The 16053-nt window shown below is 47.5% G+C and overlaps 1 protein-coding gene and 1 long non-coding RNA gene across 8 annotated transcripts in view; one reads left to right on the plus strand and one right to left on the minus strand.

Moving 5' to 3' along the window:
* The window catches only part of TTC23 (tetratricopeptide repeat domain 23), a 161096-nt gene that overhangs the window by 114334 nt on the left and 30709 nt on the right, over nt 1-16053 (plus strand). For all 7 annotated transcript variants that reach the window (XM_010845843.1, XM_010845838.1, XM_010845841.1 and 4 more), the window contains one exon: nt 10378-10483. In XM_010845843.1, the coding sequence (XP_010844145.1) occupies nt 10378-10483 (106 nt within the window). The remainder of the gene's footprint in view (nt 1-10377; nt 10484-16053) is intronic.
* On the minus strand, nt 1410-15510 carry LOC104992837. Its single transcript, XR_825748.1, has 3 exons — nt 12983-15510; nt 3263-3347; nt 1410-2077 (listed from the first exon to the last, which is right to left on the minus strand). It is a non-coding gene; the product is annotated as an uncharacterized LOC104992837 (long non-coding RNA).

Raw genomic sequence — 16053 nt, forward strand, 5'->3', positions numbered from 1 at the left:
TATTAGCTCTAATTTGTGTGTGTTTGTGTATTTATGGTTTTTTTTTTTTGCCACACACAAGTTTTCTTAGCACTTTCAAGTTCTCAGTCTTTCCCTTTATTACATTTAGATTGACTCTGAGAAGAATCTCCCTTTATCTAGGATATTGAAGAATTCACTTCTTTTTTGGCTGTGCTGGGTCTTCACTGCACTGAGAGGGCTTTTCCAGTTGCGGCGCATGGGCTTCTCACTGCAGTGCAGGTTTCTGACGTTGCGGCACACAGGTTTCTCTAGTTATGAAGCACAGGCTTTAGATTGCACGGGCTCAGTAGTTGCCGTTCACGAGCTTAGTTGTCCTGCAGAATGCGGGTTCTTATTCCCTAATCAGGGATTTAACCCACAGCCCCTGCATTGAATGGCAGATGCTTAACCATTGGATAACCAGGGTAAGTCCCCACTTATTTTTATAATACTTGTAAAGTTTGATGGGTGACTTTTATTGTTGTTTATTCTTGAGGTTAATAAAGATTAGTGAGTGTTGAAATAAATACTTGCCTATGATCATTAAAAAGATAGCTTTATGAAGTCAAGGTAGCATTTGGATTTGAATTGACAGGTGAATAGATAAGTTGTGGTACATATATACAATGGAATATTACTCATCCATAAAAAGGAATGAATGTGAGTCAGTTGAACTGAGGTGGATGAACCTAGAGCCTGTTATACAGAGTGAATTAAGTCAGAAAGAGAAAAACAAATGTCATATATTAATGTACTTGTACGGAGAAGGCAATGGCAACCCACTCCAGTGCTCTTGCCTGGCAAATCCCATGGATGGAGGAGCCTGGTAGGCTATAGTCCATGGGGTTATGAAGAGTCGGACACGACTGAGCGACTTCACTTTCCCTTTTCATTTTCATGCATTGGAGAAGGAAATGGCAACCCACTCCAGTGTTCTTGCCTGGAGAATCCCAGGGACGGCAGAGCCTGGTGGGCTGCCATCTACGGGGTCGCAAAGAGTCGGACACGACTGAAGCGACTTTAGCCGCAGCAGCAGCATGGAATCTAGAAAAAGGTATTGATGAACCTATTTGCAGGACAATAGAGATGCAGATGTAGAGAACAGACTTGTGGGCACAGCAGGGGAAGGAGAGGGTGGGACAAATTGAGAGAGTAGCGCTGACATATTCATACTACCACCTGCAAAGCAGAGACTAGTGGGAAGTTGCCTTACAACACAGGGAGCCGAGCCCAGTGCTCCTGATGACCTAGAGGGGTGGGGTGGTGGTTGGGCTGGGAGGGACACTCAAGAAGGAGGTGATATATGTATACACACACACACACACTCACACACACTTATGGCTGATTTGTGCTGTTGTATGGCAGAAACCAACACAACAGTGTAAAGCAATTATCCTCCAATTAAAAATAATAATGAAAAGATGGCATTGAATTTGAAATCAGAAAACCAGTCACTGGGTTGGAGTCTGACACTTCTGTTTACCAGTTGTTTGATAATACAAGTCCTTTAGTCTTTAAAAAACAAACAAACTATGAAAGACCCTATCCACTTCACAGAAGAGCTCAAAGATTCACAATGGAAAGTGCTTTGTGAACCATTTGGCATATTGCCAGTATGAGTTCCTTTTATTTATTAATAGTAATTGTTAAACATTTATCTAGACTCCCTTTTTCTTTAGCGACTTTACCTAAAATACAGAAAGGTACAGTGTGGCCACAGCTTTCCAAGGGAGCCCATGCCTAAAAGCCATTTATTAATTACACACAAAGAAAGGGGGTTTTGTTATTTCCCCTCTTATTTTTTCCCTCTTCATTCCTTTGGAATGAGAGAAACACCCAGGGAGAAAAGACCTTTTATTTTCTGTAGAATGTAGAAAAGTTCCAAAGTATTTTAGAACCTAGCCCATTAAAATGGAGAAGCATAAAGCCAGCCCCACAGAGCCATCACAGAGGGCCTGATGAAAGGGCTGTCGTCGGCTGGCAGGTCCTCTGCAGCAGGGTTCTGTGAGGAAACCAAGCAAGCATGACTGCTTCCGAAGCTCTTCAAGGCAGATCTTGGCACTAGAACCTTGTTTTCCTATCCAGGAGAAAAATTACAGAATTTCTTTTATGTGAGCAAGAACATGGCTGTGGGTGTGTGCTTTCAAGGGGTATAAATTAACACCACACTGGCTTGGACAACTTTTTCACATCTCTGACACTAAAATGGTATATCTCTCTTGTCAGTTTTCAGGGCAGCTCTGACACTCAGTAATCCCCAAATGTAGAGAACTGTCATTTGCAAAGTATGATGAAATAATTTATCAGTTTCTCTACCAACGACAGAAAGTCTGGGTTCAGGTTCCTGCTCTGGGTGAGTTATTGGCCTCGTCAGGCCTTGCTGGTGGCTGATAGGTGCTCACTCGTGGCCCCTGGTTGCTGCTGCTGCTGCTGCTAAGTCACTTCAGTCATGTCCAACTCTGTGCGACCCCATGGACGGCAGCCCACCAGGCTCCCTGGGATTCTCTAGGCAAGGACACTGGAGTGGGTTGCCATTTCCTTCTCCAAAGGAAATGAAAGTGAAAAGTGAAAGTGAAGTCCCTCAGTCGTGTCCGACTCCTAGCGACCCCACGGACTGCAGCCTACCAGGCTCCTCAGTCCATGGGATTTTCCAGGCAAGAGTATTGGAGTGGGGTGCCATTGCCTTCTCCGCATGGCCCCTGGTAGGTGCAAACTATTTAGTAAATGGCAGCACTTCTTACTGGCTCTTGTTAATTGTGGTATATTTGCTATAAAGTGAAATTAATTTATTAGAAATGATCAGAGTACTATTTTTAATTTTCAAAATCTCTAACAACATTAGCCTATTTTTTTAAAAATTAGAGAAGAAGTGTGCACGCATGCTCAGTTGTGTCTGACCCTTTGTGACTCCATGGACTGTAGCCCAGGCTCCTCTGTCCACGGGATTCTCCAGGTAAGGATACTGGAGTGGGTTGCCATTTCCTCCTCCAGGGGATCATCCTGATTCAGTGACCAAACCTCAGTCTCTTGAGTCTCCTGCACTGGCAAGCAGACTCTTTACTACTGCGCCACCCGGGAAGCCACAAAATTAGAAAAGTGGCAGAATGCAATTATGATTTCAGACATTATAAACCTTTTCTAAGAATGACGTAAATCCAGGTGCCATACTGCTGCTTTTGAAAAAACAGCTATTTTTAATTAAAATGATAATGCTTAAAAAAAAAAAGCCATACAGAAAAATACAGAGAAATGAGCTACAAACCGTCTCAGCCTGCCCCATCCCAGAAGAAGCCAGTGGTGACGCTTGTTGAGCATTTTTCCTCTGCCTGTGTGCAGATGGGTATAGACTGAGAGACAGAGAAAGGGAGAAAAATGATTGATAAACGTGACAGCATCAAAATGAAAAACTTCTCCGTGACAACATACCATAAAGTTGAGAAATAAATGTCAGTGAAGGGAAAATATAGAAAGAATTCTTATAAAATCCAAATGAAAAAAACAACTCCATAGAAATATGGACAAAAGACAGAGACATTTTACTGAAGAGGGAATACAAATGGCTGATAACCATCCAAAAATAATCCCCAGCTTCACTTGTTATTAAAGAAATGCAACTTAACCAAGGAGATGCCAAGGAAGTTTGGTGACACTGCATGATGGCAGGGGTGGGGGAAGCAGACATACTTGGGCACTGCCGGGAGGACTGGGTATTGACACCATTTGCAGGGAAAGCAATTGATATTCCCTCTCCAGTTTTATAATACCCTGAACCTTTGACCCAGTGATTTCCCTTCTATAAATTTACCTAACAGACAGATGCACACAAGTTTACAAAGAAACAGGGTCAGTGACAATAGTAAAAAATTAGAAATGCCCTTAAAATCCATTAGTAGGAAATTGATTATGAAGCTACAATCTGTCCATGGGATGGGATACTATAGAGCCACTAAACAGAATGAGATGGATGTCTTGTGTTCTGACATGAAAGGTGTCCAAAGTGTATTCTTAATTTAAAAAGGTCAGATGTGAACCAGATTGTCCTTTCAGTCAACAACCAATTAAACACTACAGTGTGCTGGACACAGTGTTAGGTCTGAGACTATGATGGAAGGTTCAGTTGTCAGAGGTCTTGCGCTCAAGAAGCAGCCAGTGAGTGAGACAGGCCTTAGTGAAGAATCACACAGGTGAATGGAAACATACCGACGTGAAGGCGCCACAAGGAGAGGCACCAGATGCTGCGAGAGCTCCGTGCGGCAGCCTGACCCAATGTGGGATCTGATAATGAGACACCCCAAAGGATGAGGAGAGGAGCCACCGTGGTTAGAGCCCCGAGTGGGAGGCCCAAGAGGAAGCTGAGCCGAGAGGGGGGCGGGACTAGGCTCTGATCGTGTGTGTGTGTGTGTGTGTGTGTGTGTGTGTGTGCGCGCACATCAGAATTTCTGAAAAGATACCCGGGAAACTGTTGGTAGTGAGTAAGCTATTAAAAATCAGACTGGAAATGGGGAGAAGGGAGGGTGAGGCTTATAGACACGAAGGAAAGGACATTTAAATTTGTAATTGTTTAGTCTTTCCTACCACTTAGGATTTTTAAAAAATTATATGTAGGTACTACTCTTATAATTTAAAAATCTAGTTAAGTTTTAAGAAGACACACACAACCAAAAGAAAAAAAACTAAGGCCCCAACATGTCTATTTTGGTGCTAACTCTTACAGCGAGTAGGGCCTGTTCTTCCCAGCCTTTTGGAGGAGCTAAAATTGACAACTGGAAAGCTGCCACAGAGCCTTTCTCTGACTATTAAAAGAAACTGGCTCAGTCCGGGGCTCTCAGAAATCAGTTTTTGAATGCCCTCTGCACCCGGTCACTCCTTGCATCTACTTTCCTGCAGGGATTCCCAGCTCCATGTCTTTTTTTTAGCCAAAGCCCTCCAGCGGCCTCCATACATACCCTGTGGTGTGTGTGGCCATGGAAGACCTCCCTACTGGGCAGAGACGGGAGAGGAAAGGAAGTGGCACCCTTGGACTGCAACATGACCCTGTCTTGCACAAGGATACGGATGAAGCAGGGGATGGCCAGCTCTGGCAGAGCAGAGAGAGAAAGCTATGCACTTTCACAGCTGGTCAGTTACAAAAGCAGCAGCAAGCTCACACTTCACGGTGACAAGCGGACTTGAGCTTCTGCTGAATTAAGGTGCAAACCTGAATCAAAACATAAACGGAGACACTTGATAGAAGGCACTGCAACGTCTGCTCCGTCCACTGTCCACTGCCTGACCCCGCCAGGTGTCCCTCTTCAATTACCGCTCAGAATTCCGTATGCTGGCAGTTCACCCTTCCGCCAGTCAGTCTATTCAGTTCTGGGCTGAGTCTACTCTTTAGCAACTCTTCTCTGGCTCTTCATAGTTCTTCATTATGTTGACTTGAAAATTACCTTTCTGTGACTTCTGCCCTCTTGATGACCAGGTGTTAGATGAGCAAAACGTGCAATTTGAAATCCCAGGCCTTAGTTTGAACCCCTGTTCTGTCATCAGCCAACTCTGTGACCTTCAGACAGTTGTTTATTCTCCTCAAGACTTCATTTTCCCATCCTTAAATTAGGCGGTCAGCATCACTCTCACTGGTCATTTTGAGATTAAGTGGAGCCAGTGTACCTCGGTATTAGCTCCCTCAGGCCCTCCCTGTCCCAGCCCTCAGCTGCACTGAGAGATCCTGGCAATTACTGTTTTCCTCTCCGTGGGAGTTCTCATCTCCAGGGTAAAGAGATCCAGTTTAAGTCCACAAACATACTTTGAGCTACTCGAGTGCTCTTCACTTTGCTGTGGGAGAGATTTCCCTCTGAGTCATGGATTCCCTGAATTATTATCAAAAGGAGAAAAGAAGAAATCTCTCTCCCTCCTCCACAAGAATTGGAGTTCCACACTCAGAATGAACCCGGTGTTTTAAATTGAATATTCGTATGATGGGGTCTGCCTGCATAAACAGAAACATCCTTTTTACTAGTCATCAAGTTTTCTCTTCAAAAACTATCACACATTTTCCAAATCCGCGGGGACAGGGCCAGTTAGATAAGAGTCTGCCAGCCCTGGCTCTGGCTGTGTCTATTGACAGCTGATTGGCGCTGAGGAACCAGTGGTTTCCCCAGAAACACGCAGGAGGACCGCAGTGCAACAGCTGCTCTGTACCTTGCCAGGGCTTGAGGCGATTGGTCTCGTGAATGAGTTTTTTCAATTAATGACCTTGCTCCATATGGGACATTAAAGATGTTTTTGTTTTTAACCCAGGACTACATGCTAGAAGCTGAAAAGATTTAAGAATATTAAATATTCCTCCTCAGCCTCAAGATAACAGTTGATAAACACGTAACCATAAGAGATCAAAAACATCAAAGGATAGGAGGAGAGGTGCAAGCCCCGGGGTGCTTAATAAAATACGAGAAAGACAGAGCATAGTCAAGCCACAAATCCCCAGCAGGGCCAGTACCTGGCAGTCTGTATAAAGCCAGAGTGGCAAGCAGGAGTCCTGTAACTCTGTTCACTCTAACATTTGTCCTAACATGCTCCAGATGTATTTAACAGGGGTACTTATATTATCTTAGCAAACAAAGTGTTGCTCCAGAATTATGAACAGTGGCTTAGTTTGGAAAGATTGGGTGATCTAATCACAAGCTCTGTCAACTTCCTCTGTGCTCGCTCCCTCAGGAGGCCTCCTGCCTGGTGTGGTACTGTGCTTATCAAACTGTGTCACCCCAACATTCATGCTCCAAGGAGGGTCTTTTGGGGGTGGCTGGATGGAAGCAACTGGGTGGGCTTGCAGACCCTCTCCACCTGCTTCAGTGAGAACAGCTCCACTCTTACCTGCCTTGTATATTACAAAACCATGGACGATTCTGTCTGGACTAAAAGGCATTCTTTTGCTTTAAAATCAGAAACTTGAAAAGCAGCGGCATCATGATGTTTGAATCCTTTTGTAAGTTGCTTTTCTACTCAATGATGTGTTTTTGAAATATAACCATGTTATAACCACATAGATAGAGTTCAATCATTGTATGAATAAACCACATAACATTCATTCCCCTGCTGATGGGTATTTAGATGGGTTCCCCATTCGTCACCATCTCAAAATATTTCTTCAGTGGAGTTGAGGGCATTTTCCATATAGACACTGATGGACGGTGCCCTCTAAGCTAGACCAGAAGGGAAGGGACAGTGGGTGGATAGTGAGATGTGGAGAGTGGACAGAAGATGAGAAGCCACATAGATGTGATAAAGTCAGGATGCCCCAACAGTCAAACAGGTTCTGTGAACTGTGGGATCCAGAGGTAGTGCAGATCATGGGGGACTGGGTGGCCGAGGATGGGGAGGAGAATGAGCCTGTCAAAGCCCCAGAGGCCAAGGTGTTAGCTGGGTCATTCACTGGGTGTTTTAGTTTGCTCTGTCAGCTCCACCCTGAACCCCTCTCTGTGCCCACTAAGCACCGTGTCTGTGGGCCGCCTTGCCCTCTGCCTGGGGGTCACGCAGCCTTGACCTTGGAAGAAGAGAGCACAGTGCAGTGAGCTTCATCCCTCTACCGAAGGCCACGGCTCCCTCCCCAGTAACTCATCATTCCAGTCCCAGCAGACGCTCCCTCCCGTGCTTTCCCTCTGATGGTAAAACAGCCTGTTTGGGGTCCTCTAGTCTCTTCCTTAGGTTTCCTCCGTGCAAAGGGTCATTCTATTGACTTCTTTCCTTTATTCGTCTGTTAAACTGAACTATCCCTTTCTTGCCCAATAGCTGCAGACCAGTCTTATGGAGATCCTTGAAAATGATGACGGGAGGAAGGGTGGAGAGGAAGGTAGTGAGCCAGAACCCTGGTGAGGGGCAGTGTCTGAGTTTAGGTCAAATCAAACTGGCCCACATTTTTGTTGTTCATCTGTAAGTGCACTTAAAACCAAAAGCTCTATCTAATTTTTGTGTGAATTCCTAGTGTTTGAGTAATATGTGGCATGCAAAAAGCATTTTATAATTAAGATAAATTGAACTGAATAGCACTGAATTAAATTAAGCTGAATTGTTCTGAATAAATGAGATACTAATGTGGCACATTTTAAACATCATGGGTTCCCTTCTCCACTTCCCTCACCCCCTAATCCAGCATATGGCTTTTAGAAGCTTCATGAACATCAAATAACAAATTAGATCAGACACTGAGTTTCCAAAGTAAATAATGAATACTAGATGTTCACTTATATTAGCGTCTTATACAGAAAAACATTGAAGTTATGAAGATTTTGTGATGCATTCAGACCCTGTTAAGATTTCAGGATCCTCTTTCTTAATACTGTGAATATTTTTACTCATGGAAAACTTTGCATCCTATTTCCAAGACAAAAAGCAACTTAGCTCTTAGAACATGTTAATTATTCATTTGAAAGTAATTTTGATAGACTCACATCTTTTGCATTGACTTGAATTATAATACCGAGTAGAAACAAAAGATGAAATCTTTTTTAATTCGAATTTGAGCTTTGGTCAATCTAAAATATTGTGTGTAAAAGGTCTTTGTGACAATAAGAGTTAAATCTCTTCTGGTATCAGAAGGTGCTCTCCTCACCCTCTGGATCATAGAGATCATAAACACGGGGAAAAGACAAAGTAAACATGATCTATTAATATTTGCATTGCGGGCAGGGCAAGCTTTTTCTCTTGTTTATTTTTTTTTTATTTCCTGAGCACTGAACATTTGATTCCTCACTCTGTCCCTGTAGCTCCAGTTTGAAAAGCATTTCCAGTCAGAACTTCAGGCCAACTTGAAGATAATGACTAATTATGGTTTGCCAAAATCACTCTTTCAGTTTATTTATATCCTGTAATTTAAGAAGTCATTTTAAAACAAAAGCTATTGTTAGTACTTACAAATATGAAATGCTGATTCTCCTAACACAGCAATAAAAGTTATTACTGAGAATCTTGATTTGGAGTAGCCTCGTCATAAGAAGTCTAGATCTAGTAACTCAGTAGGTTTAACATATGACAAATGAGATGACAGTCTAGAGTCTACCCTGATTATCATCTCAGAAATGCATTTAGCTGGTAGTCAGAGGAGCAAGTCTCTCTGGCTTTGCTTTCTCACTGCTGTCTCTGCACTAGAAGATTCTAGTGCTGTGGCTTTATGTAATCTAAGATTTAGGTTGTACTTTAATGCTCTTTCATTTGTGATATCAATTTGAATATTTTTGACAATTTGTGTTATCCTCATTTTGTAGATGAAAAAATTGAGGTTGCTGAGGGGGTAATTTGCCCAGGGTATTTCACAGCTAATAAAGCCTGGAGATGAGACTCAGGCCTTGACGCTGGGCCTTCACATTCTCTGTCTCCACCCTGTCATGAACGTGGACATCCCTCCTGCCTGGTACACGCTGCCCTGAGCACCCTGATTCCTCCAGCTTCCAGGAGCTAGGACTGATTCATGTGATTATTCATGCCTGTTTGTTTGCTTAATGTCTTTTTTATTTGAAGGGATGCATTTTGCATTTTATTTGAAAGGATTTTATTACTTTATGCTCATAATATCATGTGTGCAAGTGTGCTAAGTCACTTCAGTCGTGTCCGATTCTTTGCAACCCCATGGACTGTAGCCCTCCAGGTTCCTCGGTCCATGGGATTCTCCAGGCAGGAATACTGGAGTGGGCTGCCATGCCCTCCTCCAGAGGATCTTCCCAACCCAGGAGTTGAACCCGCGTCTCTTATGTCTCCTGCATTGGCAGGCGGGTTCTTTACCACTCACGCCACCTGACAGCCCCATCATATCATCAAGTGGTTCTTTTCTATTCGAGAATTTTTAAATGGGCTTCGTTTTCAAGGAACTGAGCTGTTTACTGTGCTTGGGCAATTCCCATGGGCCGGTTTGCTGAGGATGAAGTCAAATGGGCTTGGCAGACCAAGCACGGGGATGGGGTCAGGGTTTCAGTGGGTGAGGTTGCTGACACTGGGGGTAAGTCCCCCTCTCTGGACTGGCCAGTGGGTAGGGGGCTGTGCTTGCCCACTTCTCCTGCAGCACTGGCACTTTTTAATTCATCTCCTTCCTTCTGGAAACCCTCCTCCTTCTACCAATAATGCACTCATGGGAAAATAGACTTTTAAATGATTTACTTAGAAATAAGTCCTGGCCACAGCATCAAGCCGTCTGGACTCAGCGTCCAGGGCCTGGTACATTCTCTCTCCACCGCATGATGCTTTTAAAACATAACTCTCCCCAGAGTTGATTGTGCTTCCACATAAATTATATTGTTTAGGTTGCTGGAAGTTTCCTTGGCTTTCTGCTTATCACTGCAAGAACAGTTTGTTCCCTGCTGCCGCTGCCAAGCATGTAAGCAAACATGTTTCTTCTTTTTGTGATGACAGGCGCATCTCATCGTCCTGAGAGGAAGCCCCTCTCGAGAGGAGGCAGCCACGTCTGCACACTCCGTCGCCTGTGCCGCCATAGCTTCCGGGAGGCCTGAGCACCACGGTGAGAGCAAGAGTGAGCCTTCCATGGGGGCAGAGTGGCCAGCTCCCTGCCTGGCTCTTGCGCCCTCGGGGTTGTGGGCTCGCTGCCTTTGGCATGGGTGAACAGGCAGAGGGAGCTATGATAGTTGCCTCAGAGAGCCTTCTCGGTTAGGTCCAGCAGAGCCCTTTGGTTTCTAGCCCTTTTCAGCCTTCTTCTAGACTTGTATTCTCAAACACAGCAAACCCAAATGTAGCTATCAGAGCCTCAGAGAGTTCATGCTGGGCTTACAGGGAAGCCTCCTGGGCTTTCAAAGGTGATCTATTTTTAAAGATTGTTATGGAGCTACTGTGGCAACAGATCTGGCTTGTTGAAACGCCAGCCTTCAGGCTCTCCCAGGGCTGAGCTTTCAATCAGGATAAACTTACACGTCTTCAGGATTCCAAAAGGAAGTTGCCACTTATGAGTCATATAGTTTTTCTTAGCCCCATATAATAGGTAGAACAGTGAGCTTGGGAGTTTTTTAGTCTTTCATCCCAGCTCCGAGCATACAGTATGCCTCTATTCATGGAGAACATGCCATCCTTATGACTTTTTCTTGCTGTTGGCCAGAATATTCAGAAATAGAGTATGATTCATAAAGAAGACCTGAGGTGTATTCCAAGATGTCAGATAAAAATACCTATCCATTATTGGAAAATAAGGTCCAGTGTGTCATCAAGCTGGAAGTCAACATTTGGAAGGCTTGAGGTTGAGGTTCTGGGAGCAGGCGCTGGGCTCACATGAGAAGGCTGGTTGGGGGCAAGACGAAGGGGGCGCCTTGGGAGCAGACTGGTCTGCAGAGGTCCTTGGGACAGGCAGGGGCTCCTGTTCTGGGAGGAGCTGGGGAAGGGGGTCTGTCTGTCCATCCCCCTTAATGGTCCCTCATTCTGGTCTCCGGGAGCTTTGTGCACCTTTTCAGAGCCGGAGGATAGGGAAGGCAGACGCCCTTTCTCATTCTAGCTCCCTAGAGCACTCCACACCTCAACCAACTTCCAAACCTGCAGAAAGCCAACATTTTCTCCAACCTGTTGGTGGCTAACATTCCTTTAACAGGTAAGAGAACCTCCCATGCCACAAGTATTAATAGGATACTTAAAACGCCAACAGGATGGAAACCCCTAGATTAGCAGGAGTCCCAAACCCACATGTCCATGGGGACCAGGCAAGCAACCCGAGTGAAGCAGATGGCCCTTAGAAACCAGCAGCAGCACACTTAGGATTGGCAGCTGACCCTCGGCTGTAATCTGAGAGATGCAGTAGGGGTGGGGAGGGCTGTGGCAAGCTGGAGAAGCCCGTCCCCCGTCCACATTGAGCAACGGCTGTTCCGCTCTGGCCCACCACTGCCATGTGGAAGGCAGGCTCGTATCGGCAGGTCTGCCTTTTCAAGAGAAGGCAGAAATCTGAAGTTTTATGTGAAATCAATGCATAGTTGATGGTAACTAAGTCAAATATGTTTCAGGCTCTGGAGGAGGCAAACAAGTGTGGAGGGCTAGATCCCTAACTTCTGACTTGGGAGCATGAGATGCATTTTTTTCTAAGTTTTCCAGTCTAAATATGGCGTTGATATAGCCTCCCCTGTAAATTGAGAATGCTACTAATACCTACTAGATACAGATAATTAGATCTGTGAAAATTTAATGACCTCACTTAGTAATAGTATGTATGTAGTACATAATTGTGGTAGTAATAATATGTATGCATGTAGTTTGTAGTGTCACGGTTCTAACCGAGTTAACAAAGGTAACTTACCACGGCTCTGTGAGGTTGATACAAGTCCCCAGGTCTCAGATGGAGAAACTGAGGCGTGGAGGCTTAGGTAATTTCCCAAGAGCCACAGCCAGGGGATGGTAGACTTGAACCCGGCCTCTTGACCTCCCTGCGGTATAACAAGGACCGGCACCACACATGCCTTTTCCCTCCTTCCCCCCGCCCCCACTTACACCTGCCAAAGAGTGTGTGGCTCTGGGGAGGGAGAGGACGTGAGAAGAGCGAAGGCAGCCCAAGGAGGCCCACCTAGGAGCCCACACAGGTCTCAGCCCTGCTTCTCGGGTAGCTCAGACCACATGGTGACCTGCACCAGGAAGCCGACTTGCCTGTCAGTGTCTGAGATATCGGAGGAGGGTGAGTAGGGAAGGACGAGAAGCAAACTTGCCCAGGAGCAGGGAGCTGGACAGTCGCAGTTGGCTTTGCAGGTTAGGAAGGGGGGCGCTTCTGCCTGAGGCCTGGAGGAATGGCTGCTTGAAACACTGACCCACGCAGCCCCCAGGAGCCTGGAGCCAGCGGGAATCTCAGCAGCGTCATATTAACGACGGCGGCGGCGGCGGTAGCAAGTGTCACCGGATGCAGGCGCTGGCGCTGTCACCAACATGCCCGTCTCATCCTAACAAGCCTTGGAGGCAGGACACAACCTCCCATTTCACAAAGGAGGTACCCTAGCCAGCTCTCCACACCACCAGCCCCGTCCATACTCTCTCTACTCACCGCTTTACCCAAGAAGGACAAAGCCCCAGTCCGTCCGAGGAGGCTCCCTTCTCAGACTCGGCTTCCACTGGTCAGAGGACACGTGAAATGTCTATCACTTGACACTGGCAGGAAGCGTTTACTTGAGAGCAAGGAGGAGGCGGGGCAGAGAAGCTTTCGGATCAGAACAGATGCTGAGCCGCAGCAGCAGTACGACCTGGAACAGGGGCAGAGAAAAGCCCAGCCCTCGCCCCCAAGGCCTCAGCCCTCAAACCCGAAATGGGTGCATCAGAAGAACCAAAGCAGAGAGACACGCAGCTCATTCCTACTGTGTTAAGAGGCTTGAGTATGCTGCCAGGGGACCCTGTGTTTCCTTGATGGAGAACACGGGGGAGACTGGGGACAACGAGCTGGCGGGCTGCTGCTCAGCTCGTTTGTCCCAGCCTTACCCACACGTGCCTAAGCTCAGCCTGCGCCCAGAGAGGGCGGCCGTGTTAGCACGTGTGGACTCGGCATGCCCCAATAAAGCAGGAGGGAGTGGGTCCCCCTTCCATCCAGGAGCCACAGCGGCAGTGGCTAGGTACCTCCCCACCGCCGTTCAGGGCGCCTGGTTTTCATTTCTCTGCTGTCTCCTAACACACAGCCAACACAGTGACGAGGAACCCACCCGGGGCTGAGGCTCTGCAGGCCTCTGCTACCTCCAGCAAGGGGAAAGGAAAGGAGAGAATTTGGAAGTGATCTTTGACAGCTAAGCGAGGGCCCGGCCTCCCTACCCAGCTCTCACCCAGGCAGGCCTCTCTGGCCCGGACTCTGGTCACTTGTGGTTCGGAAGTCCCAGTCGGATCCCCTGGGAGCAAATCCATACTTTCCACTGAGCACCGAGGACCTCAGTTCTACTCTCCTATGCGGAAACTTGTCTGTGCCGAGTACAGTTTGTTTGTTTGTTTTTAAAAGAATCGTTAATGGGGGGAAATTTCTCATTAGGGGATTCTCCACAGCCTGCTTGCTGAATGCCCATTGAAGGCATCACCCTCCAATAAACAAAACGTCACGGGCCAAGGAGCCAGTGTGTTTCTGGCTCCACACTCAAACGAACCCTTTGCCCTGTGCCTTCCTGCATTCCTTATGCAGACAAAACTGCCTGAGAAGTCACGGAGGATTGTCATTGCATAAGGGTGCCCAATTCAGGCTAGCGAAATGTCACTAACCTGAGCCTGGCCAGCTTCCCAGAGCAGCCATAGACAAACTTGGTATTAACAGTTCTCCCAGCCCTGCTGAGTGTCAGGGCATTGGCCTTGTGTTTATAACTCTTCTCCTAAAGCATATTAAAATGAAATGGGCTGAAGCCAAGTACATTTTAGTGTAAACCTTTGAGAGGCACAGCCCGCTAAACTCGGGTGGCCTTGTTTGGAAGTGGCCCCATGTGGGGCCTGGGCCTGGGAGCTCTGTTGGTTTCAGAGACAACAGGAGAGGAGGGGCTATGCCCCTGCCCACCTTCAGGAGGGGGCGGGATCCCCAGTTCTCAGCTCTGTGGACAGACTCACGGCGTGTCTCCCCAGCCCTCTCTCATCCTGATGTCTCCCCTCATCGTATACAGTAGTCAGGAAATATGTGGGTATCTAAAGGGGTTTTCTGCATCTCCGTGAAGTCCCCTGGCTTTTCCCCTCCACAGTCACCCCTTTGCTCAACTCCTCCTCCTGTGGCCTGGTTCTCAGAATTCCCTGTGCCAGGCCCTGCCCAACCTGAGGCCCACTCCCTAATCATAGGTTATCTTCCCCTGCCCATGGCCATGCTTGGCGGGGCCTGCTGCCTCCGTCTCCCACCTCCAACCTGAGGCCCCTGACCGCTGCTGGCCACCCCCCAACTATCCCTTCCTCCTCAGTCTTCCCACTGCCCACCCCCCAAGCCCTGTGTGCTCTCAGAGACCCTGCCTCAGCTCCTACCCAGGGCCCACTTCTCAGTGCAAAACGCCCAGCCTGCCTGAACCTGGCACCTGAGCGCCCCAAGCAGGCGTCAGCATCCAGCCTGCTCTGTGCCCCGCAGGCCGGGTGGGGAAGGGAAAGGGCAGAGAGAGTAGTGGGTGAGGCCAGAGAAGAAAAGGGGCTAGTAGGACCCCCTCTTAGAAACCTCTGGAAAGCAGCCTAGAGCACAGCCCGTCTAGAGGACCAGGGCCTAGACAGAGGCCAGGCGCTGCCCACCTGAGCATACTCCAGGCCAGACAGGGCATGGCTTCGTGGGTGCTCTGTCCTCAGGGCTCCAGGAAGCCTGGGAGCCCAAAAGTGGGGCAAGCGCAGGCTGCAGGGGTGGCAGCTCTTGAGGCTGGCAGAGAAGTAGAAGGGGTGGCCTTTTGCACCCTGAGTCTGTGCTCGGTCTCTCTTCACCGAGGTACAACCTGTGGCAGAACTGAAACCTCATCGAGCTTTGCTTGCAAACTGCATTTCATCTGTGTGCCTAAGAACAAAGCCCGCAGCTTTATCCCTTCCTCGGGAGGATGAAACACTCTGGTAACCACTTCTATGAGGCGCTAGTGTTTCACTTAGTGCTAGCCCTGGGATTTCTTTGGAAGGACTGATGCTGAGGCTGAAACTCCAGTACTTTGGCCACCTCACGTGAAGAGATGACTCATTGGAAAAGACTCTGATGCTGGGAGAGATTGGGGGCAGGAGGAGAAGGGGACGACAGAGGATGAGATGGCTGGATGGCATCACTGACTCGATGGACGTGAGTCTGAGTGAACTCTGGGAGTTGGTGATGGACAGGGAGGCCTGGCGTGCTGCGATTCATGGGGTCGCAAAGAGTCGGACACGACTGAGCGACTGAACTGACTGAACTGAACTGATAAGTTATGTCCACAACTTCTTGGGAAAGCCTACGTTACTAACACTCTGACTTGACTTTGAAACATATTATTAGGGCAGCTTATGGAAATCACATATACTTTACCAAGACAAGCCACTTGGGCAACAGGCCTGAGACTGCTGGATCCCTGGGTGGCCCCACGCAGTGCTGGAGGAGGACGGTCCTGGCCCGCTTCTGATGGTGAGGACTTAGAGGCCGGCATCCCCGTGGTGACTGAGCCCTGCCAGGACCTG

The sequence above is a fragment of the Bison bison genome, unplaced genomic scaffold (genome assembly GCF_000754665.1).
Source record: "Bison bison bison isolate TAMUID 2011002044 unplaced genomic scaffold, Bison_UMD1.0 scf7180017864224, whole genome shotgun sequence".
In the NCBI taxonomy this organism is placed as follows: domain Eukaryota; kingdom Metazoa; phylum Chordata; class Mammalia; order Artiodactyla; family Bovidae; genus Bison; species Bison bison.